At 37.4% G+C, this 26,197-nt stretch overlaps 1 protein-coding gene across 2 annotated transcripts; it reads left to right on the forward strand.

The window, feature by feature from the left end:
• The first annotated feature begins 430 nt into the window (after window positions 1-430).
• On the forward strand, window positions 431-23,515 carry ZHX1 (zinc fingers and homeoboxes 1). 2 transcript variants are annotated; one of them, XM_020879015.2, is made up of 4 exons: window positions 431-800; window positions 7,241-7,357; window positions 16,217-19,068; window positions 21,623-23,515. In XM_020879015.2, exon 3 carries the CDS (start codon window positions 16,444-16,446, stop codon window positions 19,063-19,065), a length of 2,622 nt encoding a protein of 873 aa, XP_020734674.2. In that variant the 5' UTR covers window positions 431-800; window positions 7,241-7,357; window positions 16,217-16,443; the 3' UTR covers window positions 19,066-19,068; window positions 21,623-23,515. The 2 variants fall into 2 exon arrangements, with proteins under 2 accessions (XP_020734674.2, XP_070333154.1); XM_070477053.1 differs by having other exon boundaries at window positions 431-713.
• Window positions 23,516-26,197: the final 2,682 nt, after the last annotated feature.

A 26,197-nucleotide genomic window follows, 5' to 3' on the forward strand; every position in this document is an offset into this window, starting at 1 on the left:
GCAAGGGGAGGCGGGGCGGCAATTGACAGGAGGTGGGGCTTCGGGCTAGAATAGAGTCTCAGGAAGGCGGGGCTTCTATTGACAGTAGGTGGGGCTCCCTCCTAAAGGGGCGGGGCTTGGGGTAGTATTGCCACCAAATGGAGCTCATGATGACAAGGGGCGTTTCTCGCGATTCAGCGGCGACACTAGGAAGGTGGAGCGCCCAGGGGGCGGGGCCACAACTGGCAGAAGGCGAGGTGCCTTCTGGATTGACCTGAGTGAAGACCAGGCTTCTGCCAATAGCGGGCGGAGCTATCACCGGCAAGGGGGCGGGGCCGCTCCAAGACCTGGAGAAGGCGGGGCTTCTGTTGACAGAGGGTGGAGCTTCCGTGGACGGGGGCGGGGCTTCTGTTGACAGAGGGGCGGGGCGGCTCCCTACCTCCCGCCGTGCGCCAATCCCGGGGGCAGAGACCCGGGTCGAACCCCAGGGGAGCAGCAGGGTCCCAGGGTGGAGAGCCAGGCGTGGAGCGGGGTGGGGGCGCGCGGAGGGCGCGCGCGCGGGAGGGCCCCGCCTCGGCCGGCTCTTCCCCTCCCCCCTCCTGCCCCCGGTCGACTGCTGGGGCGCGCGCCTCGCCTCGCACCCCCACCCCCGACTCTCTGCGCTCCGCCGGGTCCGCCGCGCTGCCGAAGCCGTGAACCGGCCCACCGAGCGGTTCCGGGTATAGGGTTCACAGGTCAGAGTTGACTCCCTGAAAAGTGCAGCCGGTTTGAAATGCAAGATGGCGGCGGCGGGGCTCTGAGAGGCGCGGCGGCCCCTGCAGGTAGCGGCCCGAGCGGGCTCCGCGACGAGCGGCCCAGGGAGTCCGGGGCTACGGGTGGGAACCGGCAGCGCAGAGCTCGCGGCCGGCGCGGTGGGCCGGGAAGGCGAGCGGCGCGCGGGCGGGACGGAGGAGGGCGGCCCCGGGGCAGAGCCCCCGGGGGGCTGAGCGCTCTCAACGAGACGGGTGGCAGGACGGACCGGCGCGGGGCGTCCGAGGGGCAAGGACCGGGCCTGCCTGGGCCGGGATCGCCGTCGGGGGACAGACCCCGAGCCTCCTTTGCGCTCTTCGGGGTCTCTGCGGCCGTGGAAGGAGCTGGGGGTGGGCTCTGTAAGGAAAAATCTCAGCCCGCCTGCGTACGAGAGGACTGAGCAACTTGGGATTGTTGACGGGAGTAAGAACGGGGTCTCCTTAGAAGAGGGGCAGGCGCCTCAGCGATGGACCACCTCAGCAGTGTCCTAGGGGAGGGAGATCGGGAGTCCTCACCTGCGGGGGCATGTGGCCTCGTGGGGACTCAGTCTCCCTGAGAGGAGAGGTTCTCTTGCTGGAGCTGAGCGCACTGGCATTGGGGTTGGAGCCCCCAGAAACCCTCGGGGAGAGGCTGTACCCCACTTCAGGGAAGACTGGGCACCCATTTCAGGGCAAGACTCAGAGTTGGGTCCTTAACTATATTATGTTTTGAAGAAGCCCTGGGACTTAAGGAGAAGTTGATGAAAGAGAATGGAAATGTTATCCGTCCCTTTCGGGAGGAAGACTGGGAAGCTGACCAGGAACTGCTGCGAGCTTAGGGCCTGAAGGGAACAAGCTCCTGACCTTTGCGGGGAATGAGGGGCTAGGAAGGAGCTCTGAGGGGAAGGGGGTCAAGTGGCAGGAAAGAAGAGCCCTGGGGGGATGCCCTTTCCCTGTGTATTTACACCAGAGTTCTAGAGAAAGGGACTTGAAATTCTTTGTTCCAATATATCCCTCCCCATCTCTCTGTGGGTAATAGTAAGGGGAAAGCAGAACCCCAAGAAGAAAAAGGTTCCGTTGCGTATCCTTAGTTTAGGATAGGGAAGGATCAAACTCTCTGGCAGGGCTTCAGTGAGCTTCGGGATAGGAGGATTAAGAAGCGGGAAAGCGGATGGATAGAGGAGGGATGTGGGTAAGAGATTGGGCAGAGCGGGAATGCCACAGCGCTTTTCTGTCATCTCACCCCAGCTCTAAAGAAAAACATGAGAAGGGGCTCATCTTTGCTGGGAGAAAACATGCCTGGAACACTACTGATAGAGAATTTGTATGTAACGTGTTTAAGTTGGGATTCCATGTAACTTGAAAGGAAGAAGCAGTTCTCTTGGAGAGTGAGAGTTTATCTGAAAAGGGAAAATCACAGGATTGAGAAATAGAGTGGTTCCCAGTGAGGGAGGGAGAAGCAGCTTTATCCCAGGAACAGTGACTGTTTGTTGGGTTGGAGTGTTTGTGTGTGCCTAACCTACAGGCACGCACCTTAAGATTTTTTGGTTTTGGTCATTGTTTCTCAGTCTTTGTCTGAAAGCTTTAACTTGTGTTATATGGTGCTGTGTGAATTATCCTTGCTTCTGAAAAATTATCCTGAAAAAGTTGTTTGTTTTTATGCCAGTTGGTGAGGGTGACGGAATTTGGTTCTAACAGGGATATTGACCCTAGCACATTCTTAGATTTTTTGTTTTTTAATGTCTTGAGTAGCAATTCTAACTCTTGATTTTAAGCAAAAGAAATGTAAGTGCTGCCAGAAACAGTAATGCCGTAACAGGATGTAAGAGAAAAAAGGGCTTTCATGAGTATTTTTTTCTCTTAGTTTTCCCCTCCTTCCTCTGAGCATTTTAGGGCTAAGCAGACTAATTTTGTGGAAAGTAAGTTGTAAAAAACCTTGGGTCCTTTCATTATAGAATTGATAGTGTTTCATTTATCAGTAACTCTCTTTGTAGAGGAATCTCTTCAAATGGTTTATTTAGTGATCAGGATTAAAATCAGAAAAAAAGAATTTTAAGACTTGGGTAACTGATGACAGCAATGATTCATACAGATTTCTTGAACCATTCTAGTATTTTTAAAAGAGCTTTAACATCTTCAATAGAAATGTTTTTAAAAACACCTTTCAAGTATAAACTAGTTTAGAGCTGCACATTGAGCACATTATTATTCATGTGTGCTGTTCTTTGGTTTCCCCAAAGTGCACGTAGGTCTAGTTTTTTTTGTTTTTTTTTTAGGTCTAGTTTTATATTCAGTTCTGAACAGATTAGGCTGAGTGAACCAGAAAGGCATTGCTGCCAGATGGTTTCAAAATATGGTAAGGCTGAAAACATAAATGTCCCTGTGTTGGTGAGCTCTCCTTAGTAGACGTCACTCCCATTAAGTGAGTTGATTATTTCACTGGACTGGAGGACAGTTCATGAATGATGTCCAACTATTTCACCTTTAATGACACTTCTAAGTTCTTTTTTTTCAATAAATGTGAATTAAGTTTTACAATTCTTTATGTTGTTTTGTTGTTATTGTTTTTTGGGGGGTTTAAAATTCTTTTGTTAGTAGGTGAGGTGGCTCACTTTGGAGGTTTTTTTTCCCTATTATTGTATTTCACATTGAGACTGAAAGGTGATACTATGACATACTATACATTTTCTTTCTTGTAATGTTAAATAGGCACAAAAATGTGATATTTGGGACCTAGTTTGCTTTCAGTTATTGCTTTATACTCAAATGGAAGTACTCCTAAAATTACTAAAATTATTTCAAGTGTAGCTTAGGAAATAACCTCTTTATGTATATTACAGCATTGTGGATTTGGACTCAAAAGACTTCTTGTTTGAATATTAACAGTGTAGAAATTTCAGTGCCTAAGCTAGTTTTTAATCTAATCATATTCGAGCAATTCAGGGAGATGTCCAGAAATACCTATTATACTGTTTGTAGTAATAGTCAGTATGGCACATTCATTTGTATGCTTAAATTTTTTCTGACTTAAAATCCTCTTAAATCATTCTGTGTAATTTCGAAAGTAACTCGAATTACATTTATTTGAAGGAAAAAAAACTATGGTGCTAGCCTTTAGTTCTTAATATTATTGTTTCCTGTTGCTCTAATATAGTCATAGTGGTAAGTAACAAGATTTGTATGACTGAAGCCTCTGATTTAGATTACCAATCAGGATATACACATTTGCATTTATATTTTGGAGATTTGTATTTTATACAGTTAATTTATTTTTAAAGCAAATACTTAGGTAAGTTTTTATGTAGGTTGCCAGGTTTTGGTCTTAAAGGGTACTTGATCTTTGCAGTTTATATAATCAGTATCCTGTAATGTATTTAAAAGTTATAAACATGGTCTTATGTACCTTTGGTCTAAACAAATAAGATGATATACTTTGGAAAAAGAAGTATGTGTGAGCAAATTAAGAATGACGTTTATTCAAGGGAGTCAAAATTGAATAAATCATTTTTTATGCAGGATTTTTGTTTTCAGCTTTGAAATTTAGATTTAAAAATCATATTAACAAAGCTTATCTAAAAAATTAAAACATTAAAGTCGATATATACATATTTATCATTTAAAATAAAATAACTTTGTCATTAAATTTTAGTGGTTTAATATTTCTCTTAGTATTTCTGGCTCCGTTTTTCCCCTTTCTAAAGGTCTTTCCCTGTTGTGAAGAATGAAAAGACATAGGAGTATTCTGATATTTCTAAGCACTTCACTAATAATTATGTTTTTCTTCTTTACTAAGTTTATTCCTTTTACCTTCGAACATTGTTTAAAAAAAAAAAAAGAAGCTTGTTAAAACTTGGCTGGACTTAGACTATACTTGGGAGTGGGGGTTGGTGAAAAAAGAAAAAATTGTTTATTACTATGATAAGATTATTTATATCAAAAGCTTGTTCATTCTATGAAACACCCCTTAAATGTGTCATATATTAATGATTCATCTTGAGGCTTAGATCACAGAAAATATGTGTATGTTGGAGTCAGAGGCATAAATTATGATTGATCAATGTCTACCTGTTAAAGCCAGCTTATTCTAACACTGCTTAATATGCTCAAAGCTATGAAATGGAAAATAAAATTGTTTTGTGGACTTTGAAAGAGTTTATACTGTTTCAGCATTTAGCAAATTGTGTGTATTCGTGATGAGAACTCTTAGGATTCAGTCTTTTAACAACTTTCATATACTACAGCAGTGTTAACAATATCTATCATGTCATACAGTATATCCTTAGTACTTAATGGCTCAGCTGGTAAAAAATATGCCTGTAATGCAGGAGCCCAGAACAGGGGTTTGGTCCCTGAGTCAGGAAGATCCCCTGGAGAAGGAAATGGCAACCCACTCCAGTATTCTTGCCTGGAGAATTCCATGGACAGAGGAGCCTGGCAGGCTACAGTCCATGGAGTCGCAAAGAGCAAGACACGACTGAGCACATGGCACATTTTAAAACTGCAAGATTGTAGATTTTGACCACCTTCATCCAGTTCCCCTCCCTGAGTTCCCTACCCTGCCTCAACGACCACCAATCTGACCTTTTTTTCTATGGGTTTGTTTGTTTTTTGAAGTATAACTGACCCAGAACACTATTTCAATCTCAAAATTTAGCAAAATTTAAACAAAGACTTTCTTTGTTGTATAATTTAAAGGTTGTTACCCTAAATAAGAGTCAGAAAAAGTCTAATTTGTAGGTATACCATGGGCCAGCAAGTATTCCAAGCACTTTACATGTATGATTCCTTTCAATGCCTATAGCACCCCTATTAAGTAGATAATATCATTAGTCCCATTTTACAGATAAGGGGGCTATGCCACAGAGAGGCTAAGTGGCTTATCCTAGACCACGCAGCTAGTAAATGACAGAACTGGGATTTGAATCCATTCACTCTGATTCCAAAGCCCAAATCCTTCATCTTTATTTCCTGTCCATCCTTTCGTGCCAAAGTAACCAATCTGTTTTATTACATAATGTATATGGTCAAGATGACTTCTTTAATTTTTGAAGTTTAATCCCAAATTTTAAAAAGATACCTTGAATTAGAGAGGTGCCCTAAAGTAATCCAAGTATCAGAAACTGAAATAACGTCAGGTAAGTATGCTTTTCATCCAGAAACACTGAGGAACTCGTTTGTTGATTCTCTGCTTGCTGTGTGCATGTCTTGGCAGCTCTTCTCAGGAGACTCTCGTTTGGTAAAACATCTTGCGATTACTGTGTGATTTAAGAATGGATTCAAATAGGTTATCAATTTCCTATAATATTATCAATAACTCATTTTGGACAATAACCTCCCTACTTTTGGCAGCTGTTTCCTACCCTTTCTTCTACTCCACATCCTGTAGATGGCTGGCTAAGGAGTGTCCGAACAAGGAGACACCAGGAAATGAAATTGTAGAATCCTAGGCTACCAACAGAACAGGATTGCTCCACTGGGCCCACCAAGAGAATGCTCTTTTGCTTTCATGAAAGCAGTGTTTCAGCCAAAGCTTTAACTCACCGTATAAGTATTTTACTGAAGGACTGGTGTGTTTACATGATCTCTTATCTTGAAAGGGCTCTTCATAAAGTTGTGTGTCATAATGGCAGGAATCAAAAAGAATAGGTACTGAGGGAAATCACGCTACTTCATATTCATTCACTGTGGTTTACAGAGCTTCAGGGCTTCAAGAACAATAACAGAAATCTTTCAACTCTTCAAAAGCATGATTTACTGTTATTTAATATGACAAACAATGATAGTTTTTATTTAATTCTCCTGATTGGTTTGCCTCCTCTGAGTAATATACCACAGCATTTTTACACACAAATCTGAGTTTTCAGAGAATGATTTTCAGTTTGTACCATCTAATGTTTCACAATGCACTGATTAAAAAATCATTTAGTAGTAACTTTCTTGCAAAACAAATACCAATCATTGTATCAGATATACCATATGTTTAGGAGTGGGATACCACTAGTTTATTTAAGTAGTATTGGCTTGTCCCCAGCATTAATGATCCATTCCACTTAATACATAGTAAATTAGGATATAAATATAAGCCTAGTGAGGCTTATATATAAACATATAAACACACACCTTCTCCCACCTCTTAGCTTAACTAAGTTTTCTTTCATAACTTGTGTGGTACTAATTTTTTACAATTCTCAATTTCTTCATCTCAGCTTTCATATTATACCCTGCATATAGTCACATTTTGAAATTTTTTTCACATTTTGAAAATCTGTATTGAAGACAGGATAATAGTGACTTTATTATTTTATAAAATATAAAGTTTTCAGTTTTGCATATCTTACTGAGTTTGGCATTTCGATGATTCTTTTAAAATTTCTAAGAGGAAAATAATTTTTTTAAGTTATATTTGCTTTTAAAAACCCAAGACTTAGGCTTTAAGTTTCCTAATAAGACTGAATCATATCTAGAATAGTAAAGCAATATTGCTTTTTTTGTAGGTGATGGCAGATAGGTACTTTGGACCTGTTGGTAATGATGGCCTGAGCTAAACACCTCCTAATTTGAAGGGACACCCTTCCGTGTCAAAGAACAGAATGGGGAGGAGACTGTGGCAGGTATGTGTTCCATCCTTCTGTTGTGGTAAAACTTGGAGACGGAATTGCTCAGTTAATATAGTGATACTATATTTGGCTAAAGTCTTAAAAGGTTTCCTTTAAAAAGCAGCAGATATATTCTTAACTCTTTTTTTAAGAAATGTACTTTCAAACTTTAAAAATGTAGGAGTATTGGCTGCTTTAATTTGAAAGGAAACAACATCACACTTCTTAATAAGTCTATGTGGTATATTTAGAAGTGATTTTTCAATTAACATTTGCTGAAATCCATTGTGTATCAGGCACTGGACCTGTGGTAATTACAGTGGTAAACCAGACAAATGAAGGGTGGGGAAACAGACCTTTTGTGTGGGGAAATTTTACTGTTCTTTTCCTATATCCAGAAAAATGCTTCAAGATGTCAAGAACAATTCCTGAAAACACATTTTTAGTATACAGATCTCTAATAATAGTTAATTACAATGATAAAATTTAAGATATTAATAATTAAATACTTTGATTTAGGTTAAGCATACCACTATTTAAATATATTTGTACATAATTACTTTTATATTTTACTTACTTGATATAAATTGGCGTTTTGAGAAGCATTAGATTGCATATTATGCTGTTTGAAATACTTATACTTTAGTCCATTTGTTATTGCAGATGATTCCAGAAAGTACTAGGAAAGATTCCATAACTATTAATGTGGTGGTTCGCTTTCATTTTTGTGTTTGTTTTACGAGTTGACATTACCAGTACTAATTACCATTATCCTTCAAATTGAATTATTGTATCCTGCGTAAAATAGGTAGCAGTTAGTTTATTTTACAAATGGGGAAGATAATGGACAGATGAATGACTTTTCAGCCTTTCAGTGATAATGTCACTTGGAATCAAGAATACCATTCTTGTGTTAGACTTCTGTGAAAGATTTAATACACTACCTTGAGAAAACTAGGGGGAAATTACTATCAGCCAAAAATTACTTTTGGATCATATCCACAAACTTTAATGATAAAGATAAGATATTTCATTATATGACTAGTTTGTGTTTCACTGTCAAATTATGTTACATACTTACCTATATGCTAGCAGAAGGTACACCACCAGGATGTTAGTGGCCTAAAGATCTTTCAAAAAAACATTTCACTCCTCAAATCTGGGGTCAGAGCTTGCCTGGAGAAATCTGTCCAGCTTAGAGGCTTTTAATCTTTAGCTGCATTAAAGTCCGCTTTCTCAGGTTGAAAAAACAGGTAGAGAGGATAGAGTTTCTAAGCCTCTAAGCCTCAATTAGCATTAGCAAAGGGATCTTCTGAAATTAGATTATCTTTGGCCACAGTTTCTTAGATGTTGTTACTTGGATCACATTCACTCCTGTCTGTATTCACCTCCATACTTGAATCTGTATTATCTTGAGACCATTTTGGCAATTTTGTTGAAACTTGTCTCTCAGGTAATGATTCCAGTTTACAGTGATTTTTACAAATTCTTGTTTTGGGTACAAATTTGGGTTGTCAGATTTCTCACTTAATTTTTTTTGAGAACTTGACTATTGTTTCTAAATATTTTAACATTAACGCTTTGAAAAATGCCTCTACTATGTAAAGACCAAAAAAAATTCTAATTAAGAAAAATATCCTCTTGGATACCTTTTTTAAAAAAAGTGGTAGATATCCTGTTTTCATTTGGATTCATTTTTCTTTGTTCCTACTATTATTTCAGGCATTCTGTGATTTTGGTAGATTTGTAACTTTTAGTTTGAATACAAACACGTAAAAGTAAGTATTTTCAGCTGGCTAAACAGAACTCTGACTCACAGAGGGAGAAGTGAAACTAAATTGAATACAGAGTCCTAAGAGTTCTCAGTATATGTATGAATACAGATTTCAAAGGATTCTCAGTTTGTGTATTTTAGCGGCCTAAAGAACGGTTTATTTAGTTGGTACTAGGTCAAAACTAACATGATACTTAAAAATTTTAGTTATCTTCTAAAATCTTCTAAATGTTCTTTTTTGACCCAGAATTGGCATAAAAAACAAAGTCTGTTTTTCTAAACATAAAATCTTACCAAAATAACATGCTTTTGTGGCTAACTAGGCCAATAAACTGTTAATCATTTAATTTAAAGTACAAGACAGCCAAAAAATAGAGGTTTAGAAATTCAGTGTAGCTATGGCCCTGTATAATTATAAAATTTTTTAACTTTTTTTTTCTGTGCCAAGCATACAGTTTGAAACAATCCATTAACTTTATAGAGTGTATTACACTGAGAACCTGTTTTTAAGTCTCTTTTAAAATATAAAACATCATTAAAATATAGTTTCCTCTTATAGAGAAATAATGGTTCTAAGTTCAGATTTGCATTTGTCTATCTTTATAAGAAGTATGCCATTTTCTCCTGAATTCCACTGCAGAACTAATTCTTTGAAATGAATTTATCACCTATATAGTCTACAAATTTATTTTGTTGGTATATAGTCTACAAATTTAGGTGTACCCTATTCATACATAAAACTGATTTGTTACAATAGAATTACAGATAAATTGGTAAATATTTGTTGAACATCCATTGCTCTATTTTAATAAACAGAATGTTTTATATGAGAATGTTTTTGAGCATGTTTTAATGTTTTAATGACTAAAGTACTTTTGTTAATAAGGATTTTACCAGTGAAAACGAACTCAGTTGTTTTGTGTATCTCCTCAGCAAATGAGTGCTTAATGAAGGAAAATGTATGATATAATACAAAATATAGATATATTTTAAAGCTTTTTCCCCCCAACAAATATTAATAGGCACTGTGTTTGGCCCTGGGGATATAGTAAAGAGCTAAATAGACATTCTTACCGATCATGTAAGAAGAACTACTTTTAGAACTGCCCCAAAGTTTTATACTGTGATGAAATAAATTTTGTTTCCATTAAATGCTTTTATGCAGAGAAAATATGATGTAATTCTTTTGATGAATTAAGAATCGTGAATTGATTAAGGAGCATCTGACCTTCAGGACAAGAGCCAGTACACAGAACCATGGAAATTGGCTTGGCCTAAATCTATTCTCTGGAGACTAGGGGTGCTCTTGCGGGCTGTTAGAACCAGTCTGATTTCTCTGCAATGGGACAGCAGCCCTCCAGAATGTCGGGAATACACCTGAATGCTATACATACTCAGAGATTCCTCCTCCCCCTGAAAAAACGTTTAGGTAGCACGTCTTTTTGCTTTAAAAACAGAAAGTAAATTTTGTTTCCAGCTTGAGACAAATGACCACAAAAATAGTTTAGCCTACTTGCAATTTTAAGACCTTGAAACTATTGTTTTGTTTTGTTTTTTGTTTTTTTTTTTTAGAATATTTACTCATTTATTTGGCTGCTTCCAGTCTTGCAGGATCTTTAGTTGTGGCATGTGGGATCTATTTCCCTGACCAGGGATCGAACCCGGGCCCCTTGTGTTGGGAACATGGAGTCTTAGCCACTGTACCACCAGGGAAGTCCCTGTTTGTTGTATTTTGTAATCAAGCAATGTCATAATGCTATTAAAGAAACGTAAATACCACACACACCATAAAAATTTCACCCATAATCTCATGTGAAAATTTCATTTTTTAATGTTTTCATCTAGTCTTTGTCCACCATGCATACATATTCTCCCATAGTTATTTTATAGTTAGTATGAACATTTTGTTCTGATTATTAAAATTTAACAGTAAATGGATACTTTGCCATATCCTTTACTTTTTTGAATGTCATTTTTAATGGCAGTATAATGGATTTGATTATTTTTTAACATCTTTCTCTACTGAAAATGGTGTTCAAATATAATTATATTTACAGTGCTATATGCATAAAGTGTATAGTTTTTTTCTCTTATGGGCAGATTTCACTTTAATTATGTTTTAACTGCAGAGCCACCTAGCTCCTCAGTTGTGCAACTGGACTCTAACCCTCTTTTACAGGTAAATAGTGCAAGGTTTCCCAAATTGATTTTAAGCTGTTTTGACTTGACCTTCAAAGAGAGGATGAGTTGCCTATCAGCTGATAGTGATTTCTGTGTGGCAGTTTCCCTGTCTCAGCCCTGTTACACTGTAATGAGATGTATTGAAAGCACATCATGGCAGTTCTTACTCTGCATTTTTACCGCTTTTTCTTTTGCATTCAATTTGTGTGCCTTGTCTTCTGATTAAGCTGCATGAAAGATAGAAAGAAAGAGAACAATAGTAAATAAATGGTATTTATTCATTCCCCAATTAATTTTTCAGGGACTGGAACATAGCATTAATTAGGCACCTACTGTATACTAGTGTGTATGAAGCATTTTTATTTGATCAGTATCTGAGGTGGGATACCTTTATGTTTATTTTCTCCAGGGCAGCCTTCTCTGCTTCTTTTCTAGAAGCCTCCTGTAATGTGCTTACATAGTTCCCAGTACCTCCTCTCATTGCATTGATCATAGTCATTCTAAGTAATCGCTTAAGCCTGTTTTCCTTGTTAACAGCTAGAACCTGGCAGACCAGAGACTATCTGTCCTGGTGACTGCTGTAACCCGAGTGCCCAACACAGTGCCTGGCACATGGTTGACCTTCAACAAATAGTTGTTTGGTGGATTTGTTGAACTGAAGAATCTTGGTTTTATAGATGAGAAAGCTGAGGTTGATATTGGGCAACTTTTCCAGATACCTAACTACTGAGTACAGAGGAGACTCTAAAACCTGTGGTTTTAGCCTTTACCCCAAAGCCTCTGTGAATTTATTCCCTTGGGTGGGTTTCTTCTTCCATGAAGAATGGGAAGATTGTACTGAGGTCCCTGCTTCCCCTCAAATTACGACTATAAAATAAGGACCATGATGCTGCCTTTATTTGTGCTTTGACTTATTTTTAGGTTGTATACATAATAATAGAATTGAGCCATTGGGCCAAATCTTGAGGCACTTTTGGAAGTTCTCAGTCTCCCTTTAGAAATATGTTAAGTAATGTACTGATTATGGTTTTGTTAGCAAAAGATGGGCAGTTTTAGGAGTAAAGAGGAAAGAGTATTTCCCAGGTCTGTGTAGTTAGGTGTAGAACTAACCCAGGTTGAGACAACCTAGGATACCCAAGATAATCAGATTTTTAGTCTTTCGCATTACTGAGGATTTTTTTTAAAGCCTTTCTTTTAAGTAATGTATTTATAGCTTTAAAATTATACATTTAATGTAAAAATTTTAATTTAAATTTAATTTATAATTTAAAATTTTCAAATTCCTCAAAAACCAATGCTTTCAAAGGGAAAAAGCACAACTGTATGTATATATCATTAGGTTATAATATATGCATATTTTCTTGTTTTCATGACTTTAGCAAAGATACTCTGAAAATTGTATATCTGTTTCAGTTCTTACAAACTGACCATTCTGAGCTAGTGAGCTATAAGGAAAAGAAATAAAAGTAACAACTTGGTAGCATATTCCCATATTTATACTAGATATGATGAAAAGTAAGTTTAACCCAAGAGCTACAGAACCAGAATAATAAAATATCTTAGCTCCTCAAGTTTCTCTTCTGTATCTCTTATTAGTAGGGGCTACTCTGTTCTATCTCAGGGTGCTCCAAGCCTATCTTTTACAGTGAAACAGCCTAAAAGGACACATTAAATTCACTTTAGTTATCACATTTCATGACTTAGCACTGGCAAGCTGAGGATTTTTGATGAAACTATTTATGTTTTTAAGGCAAAGGCTTCAAAAACATCTCAGAACCCATCAGAGGTGAAAGCAGGGATTGTGGGGTCCATGGGATGGGGTCAGCAGGTAGTTTAGCTTCTCTATTCTCCAATCAGATAGCTATTTTCTTTAATCAGTTTTATACTTGGGTTCCTCATATAATTTTGTTTGAAGAAAGGGCTTTCTTGCTTATAACAAAAAGTTTCAAAACCACCACTTCAAGAAAAACTCCTCCATTAAGACTTTTAGCTCTTAATACACCCCATCTAAATATCATCTAAGGTTCTAGGAGAATAAGTCAGAAAATAGCTTACCCCCTGCCTCTCAGTAGTTCTCCTTCACTGTCAGAAATGTGGGTGATGCTCATTTGTTACTCTTCCACTTACTTAAAGCTATTTGAGGAAATCCTTGTTTCTAATGAGGAAAAAATGATCAAAAATAGTAGTGTTCCCTATTAAATTGAATAGGAAAGATGGAATTATCTTAGTTTATAGCAGTTAGTTAAGAAATCATTTTAAATCTCATTATTTAAGAAATCATTTTAAATCTCAGTGATAGATTTATGTTCCCTTAGAAATCAAAGGTTTTTTTTTATAGAAAAAACAATGACACTTTTAAAAATTCATTCTTTTTTTGGAGTCTAAGGCTTCTCTGGTGGCTCAGTGGTGAAGAAGCCACCTGCAGTGCAGGAGACAGGGGTTCAGTCCCTGGGCTGGGAAGATCCCCTGGAGGAGGCTATGGCAATCCACTCCAGTGGGAGTGGATTCTTGGCTGGGAGATCCCATGGACAGAGGAGCCTGGTGGGCTACAGTCCGTAGGGTTGCAGAAGAGTCGGACACCACTTAGCAACTGAACAACAATAGTTTCTTCACAATGGTGTGTTAGTTTGTACTGTATAGCAAAGTGTATCAGCCATACATATACCTATATCCCTACTTTATATATGTCAATCGCAAACTCCCAATCCATCCCACCCCTGCCAACACTGACAGTTTTGAGAGTGGGTTTTGGACTGTTGATATTACTATTATTACTAAAGTGATGCTCTTTATTTTGTAGTACGGGAAATCGGAGAACAAGAGACAATTAGTCCAACTTTCCGTCTGTTGCTTGGATGCATCAAATGGAAATGTAGTATGATTTGAATAATCCTAGTAAGAAGGATCTTAGCACCTTCAAAGGTGCAGGACATTGTCTCTTTGGACAGCTCTGTTTCCTAAAAATGTTTCTCCTTTTACTGAGTCATGGAGACTTAGTTTTGCTTTATAATCTTTGAAATAAACTTTTTCTCCTCAGTTCAGCTAGGACAAGGACTATGTTAGTAAATGAAAATAGTTCCTTTGTGGTAGAAAATAAGTGATACCATTTATTGTATTCATTTTCATTTGTTTTAGACTTTAGAAGCACACCGAGTTTAACCAATTTAGCATCAAAATTATATTTTAACTCTTTTGGGTGCAAAAGTATTAAAATGTATTTGTATGAAAATATTTCACTTTTTCTTGATGATTCAAGGTTTTTCTTGTGAATTTTAGCTTTGTTCGCTGTAGTGATGCTTTTAGGGCATTTTGAGTTTTATAGGACTCTTTTTCTGTTCATTCTAATTCAGGTTGGAGGTAGCATTTTTGGGGGGGGTGGGGAGGGGGTCATGCCACTCGGCTTATGGGATCTTAGTTCCCCAACAAGGGGTTGAACCTAAGCCACGACAGTGCAAACGCTGAATCCCAACCACAGACCACTAGAGAATCTTGTTTCAGGTTAATAAACTTTTAGTGAGCCCCTACTTCCAGGCTTCTTTTTTTTTTAATCAAAGATTTATTACTTATTAATGGCTGCACTGGATCTTTGTTGCTGCATGCCGGCTTTATCCAGTTGCAGTGTATGGGCTTTTCATTGCAGTAGCTTCTCCTGTTGTGGAGCATGGCTCTAGGCGCAAGGGCTTCAGTAGTTGTGGTTCTCAGGCTTAGTTGTCCTGTGGTGTGTGGGATCTTCCAGGACCAGGGATTGAACCTGTGTCCCCTGCATTGGTAGGCAGATTCTTTACCACTGAACCCAGGGAAGCCCCCTTCCAGGCTTCTGTATACTAAAGGGGATACAGAAGTGAATGAGAAGTCAGTCAAGAGAACTCAGCTGAGAGAGCTAGATTGAAGGTATAAAGGAAACTGGCTCCATTCAGTTTCAAGAGCTTTGTTATGTCTCAGTAAAGCTATTCCTTTAAAAAAGAAGAAAAAAAATAAGGAGACTGGAGGTTTCAGGACACAAATGCAACATTCCCCTGGTACAACACAGTAAGTGATAGACTAGGAAATAAACTGGAAGGGAGGTTGGCCGAAGCTAAGGGTGATCTATAGGACAGATCTGAGAGATCATCACACCCAATGTGTGCACAAACAAGTGTCCATACACAATCAATGGCCTGCATGGGAGTCCCTGGAACAGCAATCATTTCTGCTCTGTGCCTAAAACATAAGGAAATAGGAGTCAGGAGAGAGATGATAGAAAATTGAGGTTGCAGCCAGGACGTGGAGGGAGCTACATGGGGAAGTTTGAACTTCATTCTTTCAGCATTAGGGACCCATTAGAAGCTTTGAGTCAGGAAACTGATATGATTAGACATGTTTTACAAATTCTGATAGCATTGTGGAGAATGATGAAGATAATATTTCTGAAACCTTGATCATTAATATTCTACCTTTGCTGCTTTTGCCATACTTGGGCATGCTTTGGGGATTGTAAGACAGACCAGGAAAAAGAACAGGGCATAACTGATGGACTGAATTCCTTATACACTTAGTGGTCATAGTTTTGAGTATATGTGGCTGCTTTTTATAGTTTTAAACTTCCTCCACTGTTAACAGATTATCATTTCACATTGAAAGTGCCTGCCAAAGGAGACACTTTCTTCCCTTTCCCTTCCGATATATAGCCAGCTGGCTGAAAAATCCAAATACACAGCAGCCTGCGGGCTGACCCATCAGGTACAGTACATGACCTTCAGTGAGTTGGCTTGGAAACATCTATTTTGATCCTCAGAGAAATTTTTTTCTGGTTCTAGTTTTATTCTCATCTTTACAACTGAGCTCTCCAACAACTTCACGTAAGTGAAATAGAGCTGTAATTTGTTGAAAAGATCATAACCACTCATTTTAAAACGTTTTTTTAATTTATCTTAATATAGGTGATTGGAGTTGTGCTTCAAAAATTTCAGCAGTTCTGCAGTATTTTATTTGCCAACCATAAGCTCTTTACTTGATTGCACCATGAAAAAGCTGCTAATGAGACTTGCTGAGCACAAAGACAGACTTGAAGAACCAAAAGCCATTGTTTTCAAATGAAGGATACTGAACAGTTTTAAGCCCCAATGCTTTATAATCACCACTGAGATTTTCCCCCCATAACATCAGAATGGCAAGCAGGCGAAAATCTACAACACCCTGCATGGTCCTTGCTAGTGAACAGGATCCAGACCTCGAGTTGGTATCAGATTTGGACGAAGGTCCTCCTGTACTTACGCCTATAGAAAACACCAGAACAGAGAGTGTCTCAAGTGATGAAGAAGTTCATGAGTCCGTGGATTCTGACAATCAGCAAAATAAAAAAGTTGAAGGTGGCTATGAATGTAAATACTGTACTTTCCAAACTCCAGATCTAAATATGTTTACTTTCCATGTGGATTCAGAACATCCCAATGTTGTGCTAAATTCATCCTATGTTTGTGTTGAATGCAATTTTCTTACCAAAAGGTATGATGCACTTTCTGAGCATAATCTGAAATATCACCCAGGAGAAGAGAATTTTAAGTTGACTATGGTGAAACGAAATAACCAGACAATCTTTGAACAAACAATAAATGATCTGACTTTTGATGGTAGTTTTGTTAAGGAGGAGAATTCAGAGCAAGCTGAATCTACAGAAGTTTCTTCTTCAGGAATATCTATCAGTAAAACTCCTATCATGAAAATGATGAAAAATAAAGTGGAGAACAAACGGATTACAGTTCATCGTAATTCAGCTGAGGACGTTCCGGAAGAGAAGGAGAATGAAATCAAACCAGACCGTGAAGAAACTGCGGACAATCCAAGCTCTTCAGCTTCTGAATCGAATGCAAGTACTTCTGTTGTAAACAGAATCCACCCACATGCTGCCAGCACAGTTGTGGCCCCGGCAGCAGTTCTTCCTGGGTTAGCACAGGTGATCACGGCAGTATCAGCTCAGCAGAATTCCAGTTTGATTCCCAAAGTCCTAATCCCTGTTAATAGCATTCCTACCTACAATGCTGCCTTGGATAACAACCCCCTTTTGCTTAACACCTACAACAAATTCCCTTATCCAACAATGTCAGAGATAACTGTTCTTTCTGCTCAAGCAAAATATACAGAGGAACAGATCAAGATATGGTTTTCAGCCCAACGTCTAAAACATGGTGTTAGCTGGACTCCGGAGGAAGTAGAGGAGGCAAGAAGGAAACAATTCAACGGAACAGTACACACTGTACCTCAGACCATAACTGTCATTCCTACCCACATCTCCGCGGGGAGTAATGGTTTACCATCCATCTTACAGACGTGCCAAATAGTTGGCCAGCCAGGTCTGGTCCTCACACAAGTAGGTGGCACGAACACGTTGCCAGTAACGGCACCTATAGCCTTGACAGTGGCAGGGGTTCCGAATCAAACGAATGTTCAGAAAAGTCAGGTCCCCGCTACTCAGCCGACCGCAGAGACCAAGCCAGCAACAGCAGCAGTCCCATCCTCTCAGCTGGTCAAACATGAAGCCACGCTGGCAAACCCTGATTCATTTGGCATTCGGGCTAAAAAGACTAAAGAGCAGCTGGCAGAATTAAAAGTCAGCTACCTGAAGAATCAGTTTCCCCACGATGCTGAAATTATCAGACTGATGAAAATCACAGGACTGACCAAAGGAGAGATTAAAAAATGGTTTAGTGACACAAGGTACAACCAGAGAAATTCAAAGAGTAATCAGTGCTTACATCTCAACAATGACTCCTCTGCCACTATCATCATAGACTCGAGCGATGAAACCACAGAATCCCCAGCTGTTGTGACTTCACCGCAGAAGCAGTCCTGGAATCCTTTTCCCGACTTTACTTCCCAGAAGTTTAAAGAGAAGACGGCGGAGCAGCTTCGTGCCCTTCAGGCAAGTTTTCTCAACAGTTCCGTACTTACAGAAGAAGAACTAAATAGGTTAAGAGCGCAAACCAAACTCACCAGAAGGGAAATTGATGCTTGGTTTACAGAGAAGAAGAAATCAAAAGCTTTAAAGGAAGAGAAAGTGGAAGTAGAGGAAAGCAATGCAGGTAGTTCCAAAGAAGAAGCTGGAGAAACTTCTCCTGGAGATGAATCTAGTGCACCTAAGTCAGGGAGTACTGGCAAGATATGTAAAAAAACACCCGAGCAGCTGCACATGCTGAAAAGTGCGTTTGTCCGAACACAGTGGCCGTCACCAGAAGAGTATGACAAGTTGGCTGAAGAAAGCGGGCTTGCTAGAACAGACATAGTTAGTTGGTTTGGGGACACCCGTTATGCTTGGAAAAATGGAAACTTAAAATGGTACTACTACTATCAAAGCGCCAATTCCAGTAGTATGAATGGTCTGTCTTCTCTTAGGAAAAGGGGGAGGGGGAGACCGAAAGGCAGGGGGAGAGGAAGACCTCGCGGGCGGCCCAGAGGAGGCAAGAGAATGAACAACTGGGACAGGGGGCCGTCCCTCATCAAATTTAAAACTGGAACTGCAATACTTAAGGATTATTACCTGAAGCACAAATTTCTTAATGAGCAAGACCTCGATGAACTTGTTAACAGATCACATATGGGTTATGAGCAGGTCCGAGAATGGTTTGCCGAAAGACAGAGAAGATCGGATTTAGGTATAGAGTTATTTGAGGAAAACGAGGAGGAGGATGAAGCTATTGATGATCAGGAAGAGGAGGAAGAAGAAACAGATGACAGTGACACTTGGGAACCCCCACGACACGTGAAGCGGAAGCTTTCTAAGTCAGATGACTGAAATGTAAGTTTTTAACCTGAGAGTATATTCACCGACCACACACATTTAGATCAGCCACCTTGTATCTGCCATCTTCACCTTTGACAGTGTTTTTTCTAAAAGTTTCTCTGATGCCCAATAAGAGGACTAGGTGCCATGAGTGTAGCCCAAGAGATACATGATTATCATGTGTAGCCTGATTTTTCTGTTCATTATGTTTATTTTATAGAGTTTAATGTTGCCTGAATTATTTATATTTTATGTGAAATGTTTTTTTGCTTTAAGGGAAAGTTACCCATTCTCCAAGAAGGAAGACTGGTGGCGGGTTGGAGATTAACACATACGAAAGATAACTAAAATGTATATATATTTTGCAACCCTCCTTCACTAAAGCTTCACTTTTTGCTTATTTAAGGAAAGAATTTAAAAATGAAAACTAAAAAGAGGGGAGAAAGTATACTGAAGGAAAGACCACAGGGGTGAGAATTGCTCAGTTTTAGGGAACTAGGTGAAAATGGGTATCTTTTTTAATGTTTTATTGCCCCCAAACTATCAGATTTTTAACTAGAGTTTAAAATGCTTTATGTGTTAAAATTACTCAATATTTTTCTATTAAAAGCCAAAGGTCTGTTTTAAGCAATATATAATTTCATACTCACTTAGGTGGCATCTGTCTTTGAAAACTGTGATATAAATTATTTCTGTTTTAGAGATCAGTGGTAGATAACAGATTTGACATTAACTCAGTTGCCTAAAATGTCTTTTCATTACTTAATATAAAACAAACCTGCCACCAGCAAAAACACATCAGTAAGTTAAAAATATCTCTCTGTAGGCATAAAAGTGCAAGTAAATGTGCTTTAAATTGGAAAGGTTTGGCACGTTCCTTGAGTCTTAATTCTGTTACAGATTGGAATAATTAAAATTTCACTGTAGTTGCAAATCGGATACCTGATTTGGAATTAGAATTTCAATTCTGAATACTTTCAGAATTCAGTAGCATAGTTTGTTTCTTTTCTGCTCTCTGATTTGGTGTGTTCTAGGATAAGTCTGTACTTCTTAAAAAATAGTGCAGTTGTCATGAAATGTTTGTATCTGTCCATTAGTTGTTCAAAAGCATCTTGTTGACAGAAATCATTGCAGTATTTTCAAATATCAGGGGAGGTAAAAAAGACTTAGACCCTCCTCATATGAGCATATTTACTTATTTCCATAGCTTTTTGCATCTCTACCCCATCCTCTACTTTTATGCTCTTATTCTGCACAGAATTTCCTTAATTTCCCCATACCTTCCTCCATGATTTTATTTAACAGTTATTTATAGAGAGCTTAATAAGTACCAGGCACTATTCTTATTGCTTAACAATCTTTCTCCAGATTTTCTTTCATTAATAGTTTTTTTTTTTTCAGACAGAAAAATGCACATATTTTAGAATGAATCTTATTCCAGGTTTTAGAGCATAAATGTATCCTTATGAGTCACAAGAAGTTAAGCAGTCTTGTATGGCTATATCCTGAAACACCGACCTTCATTTCCTTTTGTCAGAAACTTTCAGGACAGGCTTGCTTCTAACACAGATGCATAAAATATTTTTAACAGGCTCTTCTTATTGCTAAACATAAGAATGTGCACTCAGCCAAGATTACATCAACAGATTTGTTGCTGCAGTGAATTGTTGTTGTTGTTGTGTTGTAGTAACCTCTGCAGTGATTTTGGAGGGAGTTAGAATCTTATTCTAAAAATAATGTGAACTTTTTTCTACAGCTTAGTTTGACCTTTTAAGTTTGTGGATGGTTCTTAAGTTATATATGAATATGCTAATGGACACTATGATCAGAAGATTCACACAAAGCCATGGTTTTCAAAAAAGTTGTATAATGTACATTTACCTGACTTTTGTGGTACATATATTGGCATGCTCTGCTTTTAAAATATGCAGAAGTCTAAAACTATAAAACCTGTTAATCAGCAAGTTATCATTGGTTTAACAAAATACTTTTTCATCTTATGAAATGATACACCATAAATTTCATTTAAATACTTCTTCATTTAAGTATGGCTTATTTAGAAATAAAGGTAACCAAAAAAAAAAAGAAATAAAGGTAACCAAAACCTTACCAAAATAGTTACAGGAAAAAGTGATAAATATATATCTCTTTTGCACAAGCTAGCCCTGTATATAAATAGAAAAGAATGTAAGAGTCTTTAGATTTCATAGTCTGTTTATTATAAATATAGCACTTATTTTACTAATTCTATAGTAAATAGGAATTACTATATATTATATCACATATATTATAATTCTATGAATATTTTTTTATAAATTATTACATGTAGGTGAAAAATGTCTATAAGCAAATCTGGTATATGCAAAACATATACACTGGAGTTGCACAGAAAATCTACTGCATTATATGTTAATAAGATACATGTAGCAAGTGATCTCAGGATTAATAAGCGAATACAGAGGATGCATTTTAATGGCTAATTTATATCATTTTTGTTCCTAAAAGTGGAAAATGTTAAAATATGGTTATCTTAAAAAGTTTAGTTTTTTATTATGTTTTTCTTTTATAGCTGCCTAAAACGTTGGAAGAGAATCAATTCTTCAACTCCAGATGTCTGATTTACTGTGAATGGCCCAATCTTTGATGACATTGAAAACGTTTGGGGGCATATACAATCTCAATAAATAGGATCCAATACCCAAAAGAAATGGAATTCAGTGTTGTGCCAAAGTAAACTACTGCAAATGGCAGAAGTCCTGCAATGTACATAGAACACTAATTAAAAAAACAACTTGTAAAAATTCAGATTTTAATACAGTACATTTTTATTCTGATATGATGGAGACATTCTGATTCTTAGACTTTCTGAGGAAGTTTAATGACCACTAGAGCTTGTCCTCATATTTTTTTCAGCTTAATAGTGTATGTCTCATAAGATGGGCCTTATTGCCTGTATTCTTTGATACGTGATTAAGCCTATAGCTTTCAGTGACCAAACATTTTACAGAGTAAAAATTGTTAGAAGCAGGAAAAAGAAAAATCTGATTTATTTCTATGTCTCATTTATCTGGCCCTGCACTAAGATTAAGAGTTGTGCATGGGTTTATATAATTCCAATGTAAGTAAAAAACTATTGACACATGTTGGAGCAAAGAGGTTTTGTGGTATCATTGGCACTTAATGATTGGACCTTTCATTGAACACATTCATGGATACCACGATTACTATTTGTAATACTCCTTTACTATTTTTCATTAGAAACTGAATTAGCTTTTTTTTTTAAACCGAACATAATCAGTACTGAAGAAGGGAAAGAAACTGGCATAGGAATTTCAAGAGGGTGAAACTCTGAAGTAAACGTACCAAAAATGTGAAAAAGGAATCATGTAGTAAGTGTTAACTTACGCTTTTCTTACAATCATAGAGAAATCAGAAATGTTTGTACAGGTGTCAGATCAGAGCTTTCAAAAATTATCTTTTGGTGAAATTCTACTTTGTGTAACAATTTCAGTGAATAAAGAAAAAAAATTCTGAACTGATCAGAATGAGTTAAAACTTAGCTCTTCACTTATGAATTATGGGAGTGTTAACTGTTAACTCTTGCCATTTCAGGAGACTGAAAGTTCCTCCTAATTCATAAACTTTGTAAAGACCGGTGCTGTTCATTCGTGTTGAGAAGGATCCTTTTCTTTGTGACTATAGGACCATTTTTCAAAATGTGCTTTCTTCATAGAAGAAATGTTCAGTTTCATTAGCTTTGGATTTTAAGATGTTTTTCTGAATGACCAGATGTAGTGGGCTTGGCCAGTTTATTTTGTCTAATTTAATGAATAATAAATATTAAGCTCTTGTTTTTACCTTAATGTTTTGTCAGCTAATGAAAATGTTATGAAAAAGCCTTGACTATGCATGCTGCTTTCATTTTTATAAACTTTTCATTTTTAACTATAGCTTTATTAGTAATTCCAAAATGCTGCAATTTAGCTGATTTCTTCACTCAGACAGCTGGCTTTGTGGGTGGCTTTTTCATACTACTGTTAACTTTTTAAAGAGAAGCAATGTAAAGACTGTAACAATTTAATGCACTAAACTGTTCTTTCTTTTACACGTTTAAAAACTTCTTAAAGCACTCTGTATTATAAAGATTAAATTGCTCCCTTTTTTAAACCATTGCCAATGTGGTCTGAGTTTTGTTTGACAATAATTTTAATGTTTTCAAAATTTGAAATGTCAAGTATTGGAAATGAAACCTTTGACTATATTTATATTATGTTTCCCTTGCAATATGTTAATTTTGTATAGCTGTAAATAACTATTAGTAATTTTCCCCCTGTCTCTTTTATAGATTTGGCACTTTGCTCTGATGTTTGCTAGCTTTTAAATATATTTATTTGACAGAGCAAAGAACTTTTCTCTCCTGGTTGACTGTGTCCTTGAATACAAAATAAAAAATTAGCAGTGATTAGTAGTTTTCAGTGATTTTTTCATTTTATTAACTGAATTTTTTAATGTGGTAAAATATAATAAAATTTGCCATTATATCCATTTATAAGTGTACAGTTCAGTGACATCAATTATCTACACAATGTTGGGCAACTGTTGCTACTATTTCCAGAACTTTTCATCATCCCAAACAGAACTCTGTAACTGTTAAGCAATAACTTTCCATTGCCCCCCTCCCCGTAACCCCTGGTAACCTTTAATCTACTTTCTAGATTATCTATGAATTTGCCTATTCTTGATATTTCAAATAAGTGGGGTCGTACAATCCTTGTCCTTTTGTGTCTGAATTATTTCATTTAGCATAATGTTTTCAAAGTTCATTTGTATTTAGCATATATCAGAATTTCATTCCTTTTTAATGGCTGAATATGCACGCACGTGTATGTGTGTGTGTGTGTGTGTGTGTGTGTGTGTATGTATGTGTATTCAGCTTGGGTTGTTTCCATTTTTGGCTAGAAAATTGCTTCAGTGAACATCAGCATACAACTCAGAAGACGAATCCCTCTTTTTAGTTCTTTTGGGTATATATCTAGGAGTGGAATTGCTGAATCTTATAGTAATTCATATTTAACTTTTTGAGAAGCCATCAGAGTATTTTTTACAGATGTTTGTAGCCATTTTACATTCCACCAGCAGTGTACAAGGGTTCTGATTTCTCACTATTCTCACCAACACCTTTTATTTTCAGTGTTGAAGATTATCGTTAGCACCATCTTAGTAGGTGTAAAGTGATACCTCACCTATGGTTTTGATCTGCATCTCTCTAATGACTAATGATACTGAGCATCTTTTATGTGGTCATTGATCATTTGTATATCTTCTTTGGAAAAATGTCTATTTGAGTCCTTGGCTAAGTTTTTAATTGGGCTGCCTTTTTGTTGTCAAGTTTTAGGAGGTTTTCATATATTCTGAATGTTACACTCTTATCAGATACACAATTCGTAAATACAGCCAATTCTCATTCACAGATTCTGTATGTGCAAATTTGACTACTCATTAAAATGCAGTTGTAACCCCTGAATCTATTCATGGCAGTTTTGTGCTCATTCATGTGCTTGTCCATAGTAGCAAAAAATTTGAGTTGTCCCCTGTGTATGTTTCCAGCTGAGGTCAAAAAAGGTAATGCTTTGCCTCTTATTTTAGCAGTCAGGCTGTAAAGAACCATCCTTTTTGAAATCTGTTTAGTGCCACTTTTAAAATAGTTTGTGTTTCTTTGTTGGTAATTTTGCTGTTTAAAGTGACTCCCAATTGTAGTGCCAAAGTTCTTCCAGCATTACCGAATGCAAGAAAAGTGTGACACGCTTTGTGGAGAAAAACGTGTGTTAGAAAAGCCTCATCCAGACACAAGGAATATGCTGTTGAACGTTAATGAATAACCTATATATATATATATATATATATGTATGTATATATATAAAAAATAAGGTCTAACATTAATGAATAACCAATATATATCAATATGTATTAAATAAGTTGTCTTTAAGCAAAAACAGGTTTCTCAGGTGGCACAAGTGGTAAAGGATCCACTTGCCAATGCAAGAGACAGAAGAGGAGTGAATTCAATCCCTGGGTTGGGAAGATCCCCTAGAGTAGGAAATGGCAGCCTACTCCAATAGTCTTGCCTGGAAAATTCCCTGGGCAGAGGAGCCTGGCGGCCTACAGTCCATGGGGCCACAGAGAGATGACACAACTGAACGCGCGCACACACATACACACACACACACACACAAGCAAAAACACATAAAACAAGGTGTATGTATTGATTGATTGAAGAAACTTATGACCAGAAGCTCCCAGGATCTTAACCCTACAAGCATTTGTTCAGTATCTGTGGTGACACTATAGAATACAACTACTGTGAGTAATGAGAATTGACTGTATTGCCTTCTGTGGGTTGTCTTTTCACTTTATTCATAATGCACACAAAAAAGATGCACACACAATTTTAATTTTGGTAAAGTCCAATTTATTTTTCTCCTCTTTTTGCTCATTCTGAGCAATGTTTTGTAGTTTTTATTTTATAAAAGAGTAAAATGCCTATAAATAAATGCAACCAAGTCTTGCTTTCATCTCTGTGGTTGCATTTATTTATAGGTATTTTATTCTTTTAAGATGTTACTGATACTGGAACTGCTTTCTTAATTTCTTTTTCAGATTGTTCATTGCTGCGGTATAGAAACACACAAAATTTTTGTTTGTTGATCTTTTAACCTGCAACTTTGCTGAATTTGTTTACTCGCCCTAGTAACTTTCATGTGGATTCTTTAGAATTTTCTATATGTAGCATCATGTTATCCATAAATAGATATAGTTCTACTCCTTTCCAATTTGAAGGCTCTTTTTCTTGTCTAATGGTTCTGGTTAGAGCTTCTAGTACTGGATTGAACAGCAGTGGTGACAGAGGCTTGTCTTGTTCTTGATCATAAGAGAAAGCTTTCAGTCTCACATCAAATATGATGTTTCTGTGGGCTTTCATTAAATGCCCTTTATCATGTTAAGGAAGTTCTATTCCAAGTTTTCTAAGAGGTTTTATCATGAAAGAGTTTTGGCTTTTATCAAATGCCTTCTCTGCATCAGTTGAAATGATCTTATTTTTACCCTTCATTCTATTAACATGATGTATTAACATTGTTTAATTTTC

The sequence above is a fragment of the Odocoileus virginianus genome, chromosome 15 (assembly GCF_023699985.2).
Source record: "Odocoileus virginianus isolate 20LAN1187 ecotype Illinois chromosome 15, Ovbor_1.2, whole genome shotgun sequence".
Classification (NCBI taxonomy): domain Eukaryota; kingdom Metazoa; phylum Chordata; class Mammalia; order Artiodactyla; family Cervidae; genus Odocoileus; species Odocoileus virginianus.